The sequence below is a fragment of the Oryzias melastigma genome, linkage group LG3 (assembly GCF_002922805.2).
Source record: "Oryzias melastigma strain HK-1 linkage group LG3, ASM292280v2, whole genome shotgun sequence".
NCBI classification, from domain to species: domain Eukaryota; kingdom Metazoa; phylum Chordata; class Actinopteri; order Beloniformes; family Adrianichthyidae; genus Oryzias; species Oryzias melastigma.
In genome coordinates this window covers 34,516,148-34,527,739 of record NC_050514.1, presented here as the reverse complement: position 1 = coordinate 34,527,739, position 11,592 = coordinate 34,516,148, and the positions used below count along the sequence as shown (strand labels likewise).

Genomic DNA, 11,592 nt, shown 5'->3' with positions numbered 1-11,592 from the left:
TCTGTACAGATTGTTCATTTTCTTGTCAAGAGTTGTAAATACAGTATTTCTATTTTTTATTCTATTTTATTATTATAATTATTTTTTAGCTCCTTTATGTCCAAGGCTGCTGCAATTTCATTGTATCCCCATGTGCAATGACAATAAACGTTTCTGATTTCTGATTTCTGATATGATCGAGCATTGGCATTTAAAGTAGATCATTAAAAACACGCAGTTCTAACTACATTTGTTTGCATGATGTGAGAGATCAGCTTTCAGAGTCTAGATTTTCATATTTGACAAGAGTGTACAGGTCACATAAATCAATTGTTTTAAAATAAATAACATAAAATGCTTATTGGTACTTCGTGGTGTATTTGATTAGTATTTGGAGAATGATGCTCAAAGCTGACAAAAAAGCAGCAAATGAATATTTGAGAATCATAACTTTCAGAGAGAGGATATTTGAAAAAAAAAAACTTGATTCAGAATAAGTGTAAAAGGAATGTTTGCATCTTAACAAGTGGAGTTCACTAATGGAATCATCTACATTTAAACATAAATGTTATCCTTCCAGTGGAAAGATTCTGCTTCCTCTCATCCTGGAAGCAGAATCAGGTATCCCTGGCAACCAAGTGCATCTCTTATACCTTCTCCTCACAGTCTCACTTTCTTATACGAGGCCTTTATTGTAAAGGAGAATTTGCTCTCAAATAACCTTCCTGGTTAAGTAAAGGTAAATAAAATACATATTTATAGCTTGTGTAGCTAATATTTTTTGCTCTAAGTGCTTTAGAACAATATCATGTTTTTCCCTCCCGATTCACGGCAGCTCTCCTGTAATCAACCTCTCTTCGTTTGACCATGATAGTTTCATTTACTGGTTATGTGTGTTGGTCGTTACTGAACGGATCCTCTCGTTATGATGACGTTGAATGACCGAGTCATACCTGCCGAGGAAGAAGGCCACATAGAAGAGTGAGGAGAACAGAGTGAAGAACTGGAAGGTGAACATCATGAGGTTGAAGCCTTTTTCTCTCTCAGCACGTGAGTTTGGGTACACTGAAAAGAAAAAACATTTTGATTGTGACCAAATTCTTGAACCACAAACCCTACACCCCCTCCCCTTGATAACATTATTTAGTCATTCATGTTACCCAGTTCCTCCAGCTCAAAACCGTCCACTCCAACCCTCAGTGTTTTACTTTTCCCCTCTCTGTTGGTAATGCTTGCTACAGATTCAATATTCAGTTTCATGGCTCTGCTGATTATTTTTTATTGTTCTTTGTTTCAAACACAAAATGGACATAAATAAGAATTAAAAAAAATACAAACATAAGAATTTAAAAGTACAAAAATACAAAATAAGCATAAGAATCTAAAAATACAAATATACAAGTAAATCAAACAATGTGCTCGAAAAGGAATGGGTAGAAGAAAATTATTTTGTGGTCCCGCCCCTTTCTGCAACATTTTTTGTTACCTTGTCTATTTAGCGTTTTTTTTTTCTCAAAACGCGTCAAGTTTTTTTGATTAAAACATATGTACAATGACATTTGTGCATGTTTACAATGATCATGTCAGTCCTTGTAATGATGCACCTGATGACTTCCAGATCCATCTCTGTACCAAAGCCAACCCAACATTTCCTTCCCATTCATTCAACAAATGTCTTTGTGAGATTAAATTCTGGCTAACTTCTCCCAAATTCCATCTGTCTGCTGTTAACTTGGGTGTTCCTCAGAACTCAGTGCTGGGGCCTAACTCCTAATTGGAAAGGAGGGTCTAAGGGCAGGGATTCCAGGCTAACCGAATTTAGTTTAGAACCAGCTACGGTTTATATTTGATGACTTTCTGTCTTGGTACAGTTACCGGTGAGCCCACTGAGACGACCGTGATATTAGACAATAGAAATGAAACTGAATGGAATTCATTTGTGTACATAAAACACAACAGAAAGATAAGCAGAACTCTTGGCTTTTATGTTTGCAGTCTTACTCCAAGAAAACAAAGATGCTGACCTACAGCGATGAGAAACATTGTGTTTCTGCATTTGAAATGGTCCGGGTGAATACTCGATTCTGATTGGCTGCTGAGTGAGGACGTAAGCCTAAAAAAGAAGTTCTGGTCACAACGTTCTAAATGTGCTTCTTCGAAACAAACTTTTCTTTATCTCCTGGACTAAAACAAGAAGCGGTAAGAGGGGAACCTTCTCTCTGAACTGACGATCCGCATTTTGATCGCTTTGCTTTACCGCTGCTGCTTAGCGACACCTTGTCCTGTTACCATGACAACGGGCTGCATTACGTTTCAAATGGTCTTTAGAGAGACAGCAATCTAAACCTAAAAAAGAACAAAGTACTAAAAATCGATTGAATATTTAATCATTTTGTAAGTGACCGTGTGATCATTCCCAACGAAAGACGCGTTATCAGAAATGAACACACGCCGTGGAAGGCTGAACTGGTGGAAGACGGTTGCTTTGCGGAGAGTAATAAAATAATAAAAAAATCAATAAAAAAACTCGTTACTAAATATTAATGCGCTCCACTTACCACAGGGGCACACTGGATTTGGTCAGAACCTCCGGCCTGTCCTGTAGTGTTCCCCGCCAGAATGTAAGTTTGGCTCTTATCCATGAGATTTTTTCAATTCCGCGTCATTCGTGTTGGCTCTTGCCAAGAACAGACGCCCTTTTCTTCTCTCCTCCCCTCCTGTGTTCTTCCAGGGCTTCTGTTTGTCTCCCTGTGAGCTGCTGCTTTTGCTCTGGACTACTCTTCTGCTTCTTGAACTCTGAAAATTACAGAGTGTGAAAGGCTGCTGTGTGTGGAGACGGAAACTGCTGCTCATCCCTCCCTGAGCTCGGCATTCCTGCAGTCTACCCCCTCCCAAGCATAGTCTGGATGTGTGATCCTGGAGGCAGCTAAAGGACTATTGCAAAAGTACCGGGTGGGATTATATAAGTTCACTTCCTCCCACTCCCTTTCAGGAAATCTCTTTCTAACCATTTCTAATCTAATCTAATCTAATCTAATCTAATCTAATCTAATCTAATCTAATCTTGAACTGAATTAGTTCTCCACTGTATCATCTGTGATCATCAGAGTAAACAACTGTATCATCTACATGCACTTAAATGTGTGTCCTCAGTGAAAGAAAACAAAACAAAAGTGACCACTTGTTGCCATTCCACATGTCAGCAATCATGCAACTGTCACTAAACGAGCTACCGTACACAGCGGAACTGACTGGCTGATGCATAAGTCAGAAGTAAAATGTAACACAAAAGTGATTAACTAGTAGAAACAATGTGAAAAAGTTAAATAACTCTTAAAGTGTAGCCAACAACATTCATTGAAACAAATAGAAATACTTTATAGGGAGCAGCTAGTTATGTACCTGAGCGCTGCATAAAAGAATGGCTTGAAGAGGCTGAGAAAATGAGTGTGGGTAACTGCATCTAAAAATTCACCTTACATTGAAGTTCAATGTTTCTGAATAAAATGTTAGTAAGAATGAAACTGAATCTCTGAAAACCACAATTTCAGTTGATGTTGGACTGGAATGAGATTCTTGTCCCTTCATGTCTGTTGTGGCGTCAGGATCCCTCAGGTGAAACAGTGCATCTTTGATGGGGCGGAGAATGCAGCAGTTTACTGTGGAAGCGGAGCGGGAAGAGCTGCTGAGGAGCTGCTGGGAGGACAAAGATCACATCAGAGCGAGACTGCACGTCTCTGGAACTCCTGTCCGGCAGCATGTCCACCAGGAAGATGGAGGTGAGCTGGAGAACGGTTCTTCATGGAGTCTGAGCTCAAACCTGAGGAGCTTCAGGTTCAGAAAGCAGCAGCAGGCTGCATGAAATGCTGACGTTTTCCTTTAATCTGTTTCTAAACAGGAAAAAACACTATTTTATGTTGACTGTTTAAGAGATGGAATTGATCTGAAAATGTTTGCTTGTTAAATATATTTTTTTGTCTTTCGGTTTTACTTTATTCTAGAAAATCAGTTTTTGGAAATATGTTTCACGTATTTTTGTAGTTTCCATTTAAACGCTTGAAACTTTTGCTTTTCCCTCCAAAACCTTTCAGATTTATTAACATGCAGAATTGCTTGAATCTACTTTCACTTTTCAAGCTTCAACTTGAGCCTGTAGATCTTCAGGTCAGCAGGTGTTTGTTGCTCGCTGGAGCTGGAAGAAGATCTTCATTTCATTATCCAAACATGTTTACTTCCTTTAGGGCTCACACGGTAGCTGGAGCCTATCCCACTTGGCAAAGCCAGGGTATTCTTCAGGTTTCTAGTCCATTGCAGAGCCACACAACCCAACACTCACATTCACACCTGAGGGACAATACAGGACAAAAAAAACCCAAACATTATTTAAAGTTCCACTCTGATCATTTTTTGATCTGTTTTCAAAGTGTTCTCAGTGTTTTTTAATCGTGATAAGAATGTTTTTAACCAATAAAAACAAAACTGTTATTTTCTGCTACATAGTTTCTGCAGAGCAGAATCAACATTTCCCTGTCGGGGTTGTGGGCAGGACTGTTACGGAGAGCTCGGAGCAGGGGGCTTGTGGCCTAATTACTTCATTTAGTTCTTTATTAGAGGACATGGGGTTTTGTTCATTTAATAAACTGTTTTCATTTTAGTCTTACTGTGGTCCAGTTTTTGGGTTCCTGTTTCCATTTGAGTTTATTCCCCTGGACCTGAGCCAGGTGTGCCTGTTGGGGACGTGACACAAGAGCAGGCTAAAAAACCCCAAACACATGATTTTTTAAAAAATCAAAATGTTATCAAAGAACTCTTTTCAAAATTCTATAAATTATTAAAAAAACTAAAAAAGCTGGACAAAACTGGATCTTGTTGATGTAATCGTCGGCTAACCTCCCCGAGTCGGTTGATGAGGAAGTGAGATCCAAATTTCTTGTTTAGAAAAACATTCTATTTATTAAAATGTTGTTATAAAAAGTTGGATCAAAGTTGTACAGAGTTCAGCAGAATTCATTACTGAACAACCAACAAGGCCTGTTGGTGTAAACTGACAGTGAAATTAGTATCGACTGGTTCCACGCACGATCCCGTGTCTGAAGGGGAGGAGCATGCTCATCTTTTTATGGCTTGATATGGTCATGGAGGTGTGGCTCGTACTCTAACGTTGTGATAGGTTCACAAGGTACCGGGACTAAACGTGTCCTCCAAAGTCCCATCAAAGCAGTTTTCATCAGAGTTAGATCATGTAAGAGACATTAAATAAATGTAGCATAAACAATGTGTCTCAGGATAGGAAACAGGGTCCCCTCAACCTTCTTTGACTCTGAGATAAAGTAGAAAATGTTTACTGATGACGACATGTTTTTATCTGATGTTGGTTCGGTGTTTGTTGCAGAAAGACATTGAGCTGGGGGAAACGAAGGAGAGCGAAGAGCCTTTCATCCCCCAAACGGTGAGTCTTCTTCAGCCAATCAGAGCTTCCTCAGTTTAACGTTATGACTCAGAGCTGACACAAATAACACGCTCTTCAAACTACCGTATACCTTTAACCATTTATGTCATTCCAACTTCTTCTGAAGTGGAGAAAAGCAGCTTTGCATCAATATTCAACACTTTTCTAGAGTGATCACAGTTCTGATCTGGGAGTTCTGTTTTTGAACAAACATCAGAGCTGAAGGCCTCTTGTGTTGGACAGATGTTACTGTTGATCTTCTGATGCAAAAAAAACATTGGAACATGTGTCTTACACATGTCTACTGATTATTTTTGACAACTTTACAAAATTTGACCTTAAGAACTTCTGACACAGAACTAAAATCCACATTGATGACGTGTTTTCATCTGTTTGTTGCAGAAAAACCTGGAGAAGAAAAAGAAGCGAGTGAAGAGTTTACTCAATGAAATGGTGAGTCTTTGTCGATCAATCCAAACTTTTCCAATTAAAGTCCAGTTTAAAGGGACTGTCGTCGCTGAAGTTAGCCCAGCCTTGGTTCTGTTGATGAGGATTCTTGGTTCTGGCTGCAGTCTGGTTCTGATGCGGAAACATGACAGATTTCACCTTTCTAAGAAATATTTGATCCACGACGGTTTTTACATGAGTCCAGACAGGTTGGAGGTTGATTGATGTTCCGTGTAAACTCTCATCTTGCTGGAAAACTGCTGCATTTGTTCAGAAGAACCAGAACCTCCAAGAACCCGGCTTCAGTTTCAGATTAGCTGTTTTTGAAGCCTCAAAGGGACGTTTACATGTTTTGTGGTGATGTCAGACTGAACCTTTTCTGATCACTAACACAAAAGATGTACAACAAACAAACACTGTCCAACTGCAGTTTGTCCTTCATAAATGTATTCACTGATGTGGGGGCGGGGCTCCAACAGATGCAGAAGAACGACTTTGTTCTCGTGGGTAAAGAGGACAAACGGGATCAACAGGAAGCTTTCATCAAGAAACTGGAAGACAAAAACATTCAAGTCGAAGTGAGTTTTCCCCAGAATATGAAGATGATGAGACAAATAGAAAATAAAAGCTCATATGTGCCTGTGTGTGCATGCTGGTCTAAACGTGGATGTGCAGAGAACGAATCAACAGGATCACTGTTTCTATGGCCTCCGAGCTCCAGACGAGGTGATTGAGGAGAAACTACGCAGAGTGTACGACAACAGTGAAGACGTGCAAAAGAGCGTCACCCTGGCAACCAGGTACGACACAGATACACATGATCATGTATGCGTACTCATACATGTGCACACACAAATGCTTGTTTGGTCAGATGTGAAAGCTCAGCTGAACTCTGGTTTGGACCAAACACGAGAACTCTGTTTGTTTTCGAGAATCTGTTAAGCTGTGATGAACAACAGCAGGAGAAAGTCTAAAAACGTGTCTCTCTGTCGATGTTTCTGTTGTCTTTTTCACACTTTTATTTTTTTCCTCAGGATCAAATTTGTTAATTTCGTTCTTAATGATACAGAGGACAACACAAAAGGTGAGCTGTTTTAGGTCATCAGAAACACGTCATCAGCGTAGAAAATGTACAACAGCAGCAGCATCTTCTCACAGCGATTCATTGATGTTTCTGGCAGACGGCCTGGAGGATCTGATGAAGAACGGCGTGTTTGAAACCAAGTACTGCTTACATGAGGTGAGTCTGATCCCATCCTGATCAGAGAATTCTGCTGCTCTGTGGAAAGTTGACTTTACTTTACTATATACTTTCCTGTCAAATCAATCTGGAATAATGCCGGATCGGATCTGAATATCCTGAGTAATTACCGTCCAAGTTCTAACCTGCCATCAATTTAACAACCGCCAGCCAGTCGCCTCCCCGTCTCTGGAACCCTGTCCCGCCCGGCCTTCGTAATATCAACTCTTTAACCATGTTCATGTCCAGACCTTTTTAAATCAGCTTTCTCACTTTGATTTTTTTATCTATGCTTTTGTTGGCTGATTTTATTCTAATTTACTTCTCGTGTTCTCCTTCTCTGCTCATTTGTGTCCTTGAGTGACAAGAAAAGTTCTTCAAATAAACTGATTGTTAGTATTATTACTTACTAATCTACTAACAGGCTCTCCTGACGGAGTATTACTACATTCTCGTGGGTAAAAAGGAAAAAGAGAAGGAACAGGAAGCTTTCATCAGTAAACTGGAAGCAAAGAAGATTGAAGTCAGGGTGAGTTTTCCCAAAGTATTGAGATCATGAGATAATAAGACTAACTCATACGTGCACGTGGGGGTGTGCATGTCGGTGTATGTGCAGAGAATTGAGAGGGATGGCAAAATGTTTTATGGCCTGCGAGCCCAAGAAGAGGTGTTTGAGGAGTATCAGTACCTGCTCAAAGTGTCCGACACCTGCAACACTGAAGACGTGAAAAGGAGCATCACCCTGGCAACCAGGTACAACTCGCATCCATCTGAAGTCTGAAAACGTGTCTCACTGTTAGTGATTCTTGTTTGTACTTCTTCACACTTCCCTCAGGATCAGAATTGTTCATTTCATTCTCCATCAGACACAGAGGAATACGAAAGGTGAGCAGTAGCTTCTTCTTCTCAGTTATCAGAAACACATCATCAGTGCAGTAGCAGCATCTTCTCACAGAGACACGTTGCTGTTTCTGGCAGACGGCCTGGAGGAGCTGATGACCAGAGATGTGTTTGAAACCAAGTACTGCTTACATGAGGTGAGTCTGATCCCCTCCTGATCCAGAGAAATCTGCTGCTCTGTGGAAAGTTGAGGACATCATGTTTGAAAGAGAAACTCTGACTTGGATTTAATCCTCAGAGGAGATTGAAGTCTAAGGTAGACTTACTGTTTATAATTGACTTGGACTTGGATCAGAAACTTAAACTTTGAGTGTTGAAACTCAGTTGTGACTCTGGGTTGAAGATTTTACCCTGACTTGAACTTGTGACTTGAAATTCATCTAAAAAACCAAAGATGTGACTGGAACTCTTGATAAAAGGTTTGAGACCCAAAAGACTGAAGCTTTATGTTGGACTAGTTAAAATGACTAAAACCTTAGCTTTGATTTAGACTTGAAATGGGACTTGGACTCTGCACCAAAGACATAAACTGACCTGAACTTGTGACTGGAAACTAGAACTGACTCGAACCCTGAAGCTGAACTGTGACAAACTTGTTACAAATGACAAGTATGCATTTTGACTTGAGATCTTTTAAAATCATCAATGACTAGAGTCCAAGTTGACTTTGGGACATTTTGAAAAAGATATACATTTTCTCTATATAAATGAAGTTGAAGTCATGTGACTTAAGACTCCAGCCTTACAATAGTCGTTATATGGTCCTCTTACATGAGTGAAAAAAAGAGATGATCATCATTTGAAGCTAAAAAGGCTCTTGGAGTGAAGAAAAGATCATTGTAAAAATAAACCAAAACTGTTGGGAAAAGGCCTCAGTTCTCATGATTGTGCCGATTTTGTTTTGAAGGAAAACGGCCAGAGGGAGCTGAAGGCGTGGGCGCGGTGGAGGGCAGCTTTCAATAACCAACCGTTCCAAAAGATCCAGTGAGTCCACGTCTCCAGCCGAGTCTGGAGACGTCTGCAGAGTTTTAAGGAACGATCAGTCCCTCCTGGAGAGGGTGCCGCCATATTGTTTTGTTTCACTTTCACACTCGGTATTGTTGTATCCTAGAGTTGCCAGAAATGGACATTAGAACTTTAGGATAAGGACCGACAGGAATTTTCTAGAACGAGCGCCAGCGTATTCTAAAACTTGTGGAAACTCTGCGGTTCAACCAGTTGTAACAAGAAGGGAGCAGATTTCTCTTAAAAACATCTTTCTGCTGCAGTTTCTGTCACTTGACAGTTTAGGTTTTGACATTTGGAAAGATTAACTTCTCATAGAAGTTCCAAATGTGTAAATTCTCCTTTGAGTAAACAACAGCAGATGGTTGACATGGTAAAACACAACAGAAAGAGAAAAAAATCACAAACATTTTGACCCAAAAAGCAGAAAGTCTGAACTATTTCCAGTAACATCTAAAGTCAGACTTATGGTTGATGACTTTCTTTTTTTGTGCAGGAAATACTTTGGGGAGAAGGTGGCGCTGTACTACCTGTGGCTTGGCTGGTACACCACGTTTCTGGTTCCAGCTGCTGTTCTGGGTGTTGTGGTGTTCCTGTGTGGCATCGCATTTTTCAACAACAACCCTCTCATGTGAGTTCGTCTGAACCAAACTCCAACATGTTTTGCAGAGAGAATATGCTTTTCGACATGTTTTAAGGGCTTTGACATAATTTTCTCGATTTATCATCAAATGTGTGCAAAAATGTTCAAAACCGGCCTCGCCAAAACTTAAATTCACAATGATTAATCCACTCTGTCTCTACTTTTGTCACTAATAACAAGCCATGAAAGATCAAGATAATGGGGATCATCTCTACAATGATGAGATTTGACTGGATGTTCTCAGCCTCATTCTGACCAGAGTTTGTATTATTACTAAACTGATTCATGTTTTCACAAAACCAAAAAACTGTTGCAGAAATTATATTGCACATTTATGAAAACATGACACAAAAGCTCTCCAGGTATGGGTGGTGCCATCAGTGCACCACCCATACCTGGAGACCACCAGCAACAAGCAGTGCTGCACCAGAACCCACATACATATCTGGTCGGATTAAGTTAAAGTTTTGATTAATAGCTGTTAAATTCTGAACTCATGATGGACTTTTTTATGTGAATCGGAAAAAATAACAAGAATTCTATTGAATTGTTTTTGAATGCGGATGAACTTTTTCTGCATTTGTTTTATCTGCAGTAAGGAAGTGTGTGAGTCCAACATCACCATGTGTCCTCGCTGTGAGAGAAGATGTCATCCCTGGAAACTGTCTGATACGTGTGACTACGCAAAGGTAAATCTGCTTGCTTCTTCTTCTGTTACGTTCCACCAGCGGCTGTTATAAACTTGTTCATATATATGTAGATGACACACAGAGTTATGCATAAACTTCCAGGCTGTTGTGACGGACAAACTATGGAAGAACAATTCAACAGCCTGAAACGTGCTTTTGACATTTTGGAGAATGTAAAAGTCTGATGAGCGTCAAGTAAGAACTACACAGAATCCTTTTGGGATTTCAACCAAAAGTGGAAGGAGTGGAAGGAAGCGAACTTATATAATTCCACCCCACCTGGACCATTTTCTCTACATGAATTATCAACATCCGGTTCAGGGCAGAATATCAAATATGTATACTCTACAATCATGAATTCAGGTTATTAAGGATCATTAAGATCAGTGATGAAATCAAATTGGAAACATCCACAGACAAGTAATTTATATGAATCAGGACCAAAAATCTAAACATACTCAGCCGATTATAATCAGGAAAACATCATCCACATCAATCAATACCAGAAGCCCAAGAACATTCAGACCGTCATCACCAGAAAATATCCCCGCACCAACCAGCTTCAGAAATCCAGAGCATAACAGATGATTATCTACAATCATCTGAAAGTATCCCAGACCCCCGTTACCAATCAATACAGAAGATCCTCCCGAGGATGATGATCCGAGCATACCCCAGACCCCCGGCACCGACCAACACAAATGACCTTCCAGATGATAATCATTATCAGGAAGAAAAATCATCTACATTAGTCAATGCAAATTTTTTTTTAATATTTTTATTAAAAAAATACATTTTGTGGAGATTGTATTCATCAAATATAATAATAAGTAGAAAAGAAAAAAATCAAGAACATGAGCAGAATCAATGCTACATCACAGTTTAGGAACAAGTTTAAGGCCACGTAATCGTTCTTTGTTGTTATGACTAGAGACTGTAAAGTTGTTATCATATCAAGGTAATTGTGCTTGAGGTCACATTTCACACCTATTTTGCTTCAATTAAAGGTTCAAACATTCGTAATCCCACAGTTCTCAAAGTATTTTATGGGCTCCGTCAAATGGGCTTCAAAATTTTTCTTCTGTGCCATGTTCAACTCCCCTCGTTGCAGTAGCTGTTTTGTAGTAGCTTAGTGATTATGAGCAACTTTGAAAGACTATGAGAGCTGAAGAGTCCCTGAAGCCCCGCCCATCTGGATGAAGCCCCGACACCATCCTGCATCTCTGAGTGGGAGTGATTC

At 39.8% G+C, this 11,592-nt stretch overlaps 2 protein-coding genes across 3 annotated transcripts in view; one reads left to right on the top strand and one right to left on the bottom strand.

The window, feature by feature from the left end:
* The window catches only part of LOC112160562 (anoctamin-9), a 4,166-nt gene extending 1,310 nt beyond the window's left edge, over positions 1 to 2,856 (bottom strand). The window contains exons 1-2 of the mRNA XM_024295186.2: positions 2,538 to 2,856; positions 933 to 1,044 (exon numbers count right to left, since the gene is read on the bottom strand). Of these exons, the coding sequence (XP_024150954.2) occupies positions 933 to 1,000 (68 nt within the window). The 5' untranslated portion in view covers positions 1,001 to 1,044; positions 2,538 to 2,856. The remainder of the gene's footprint in view (positions 1 to 932; positions 1,045 to 2,537) is intronic.
* A 576-nt stretch (positions 2,857 to 3,432) lies between these two features.
* LOC112160559 (anoctamin-9) overlaps positions 3,433 to 11,592 on the top strand; it is a 33,217-nt gene continuing 25,057 nt past the window's right edge. For both annotated transcript variants that reach the window (XR_004947678.1, XM_024295181.2), the window contains exons 1-14: positions 3,433 to 3,758; positions 5,372 to 5,428; positions 5,831 to 5,881; positions 6,355 to 6,453; positions 6,551 to 6,675; positions 6,910 to 6,959; positions 7,057 to 7,115; positions 7,540 to 7,644; positions 7,732 to 7,868; positions 7,951 to 8,000; positions 8,094 to 8,152; positions 8,923 to 8,999; positions 9,517 to 9,651; positions 10,259 to 10,352. Coding sequence is in view for 1 of the 2 variants with exons in the window: in XM_024295181.2 (XP_024150949.1) it covers positions 3,738 to 3,758; positions 5,372 to 5,428; positions 5,831 to 5,881; positions 6,355 to 6,453; positions 6,551 to 6,675; positions 6,910 to 6,959; positions 7,057 to 7,115; positions 7,540 to 7,644; positions 7,732 to 7,868; positions 7,951 to 8,000; positions 8,094 to 8,152; positions 8,923 to 8,999; positions 9,517 to 9,651; positions 10,259 to 10,352 (1,119 nt within the window). In the remaining variant the exon portion in view is untranslated. The remainder of the gene's footprint in view (positions 3,759 to 5,371; positions 5,429 to 5,830; positions 5,882 to 6,354; positions 6,454 to 6,550; positions 6,676 to 6,909; positions 6,960 to 7,056; positions 7,116 to 7,539; positions 7,645 to 7,731; positions 7,869 to 7,950; positions 8,001 to 8,093; positions 8,153 to 8,922; positions 9,000 to 9,516; positions 9,652 to 10,258; positions 10,353 to 11,592) is intronic.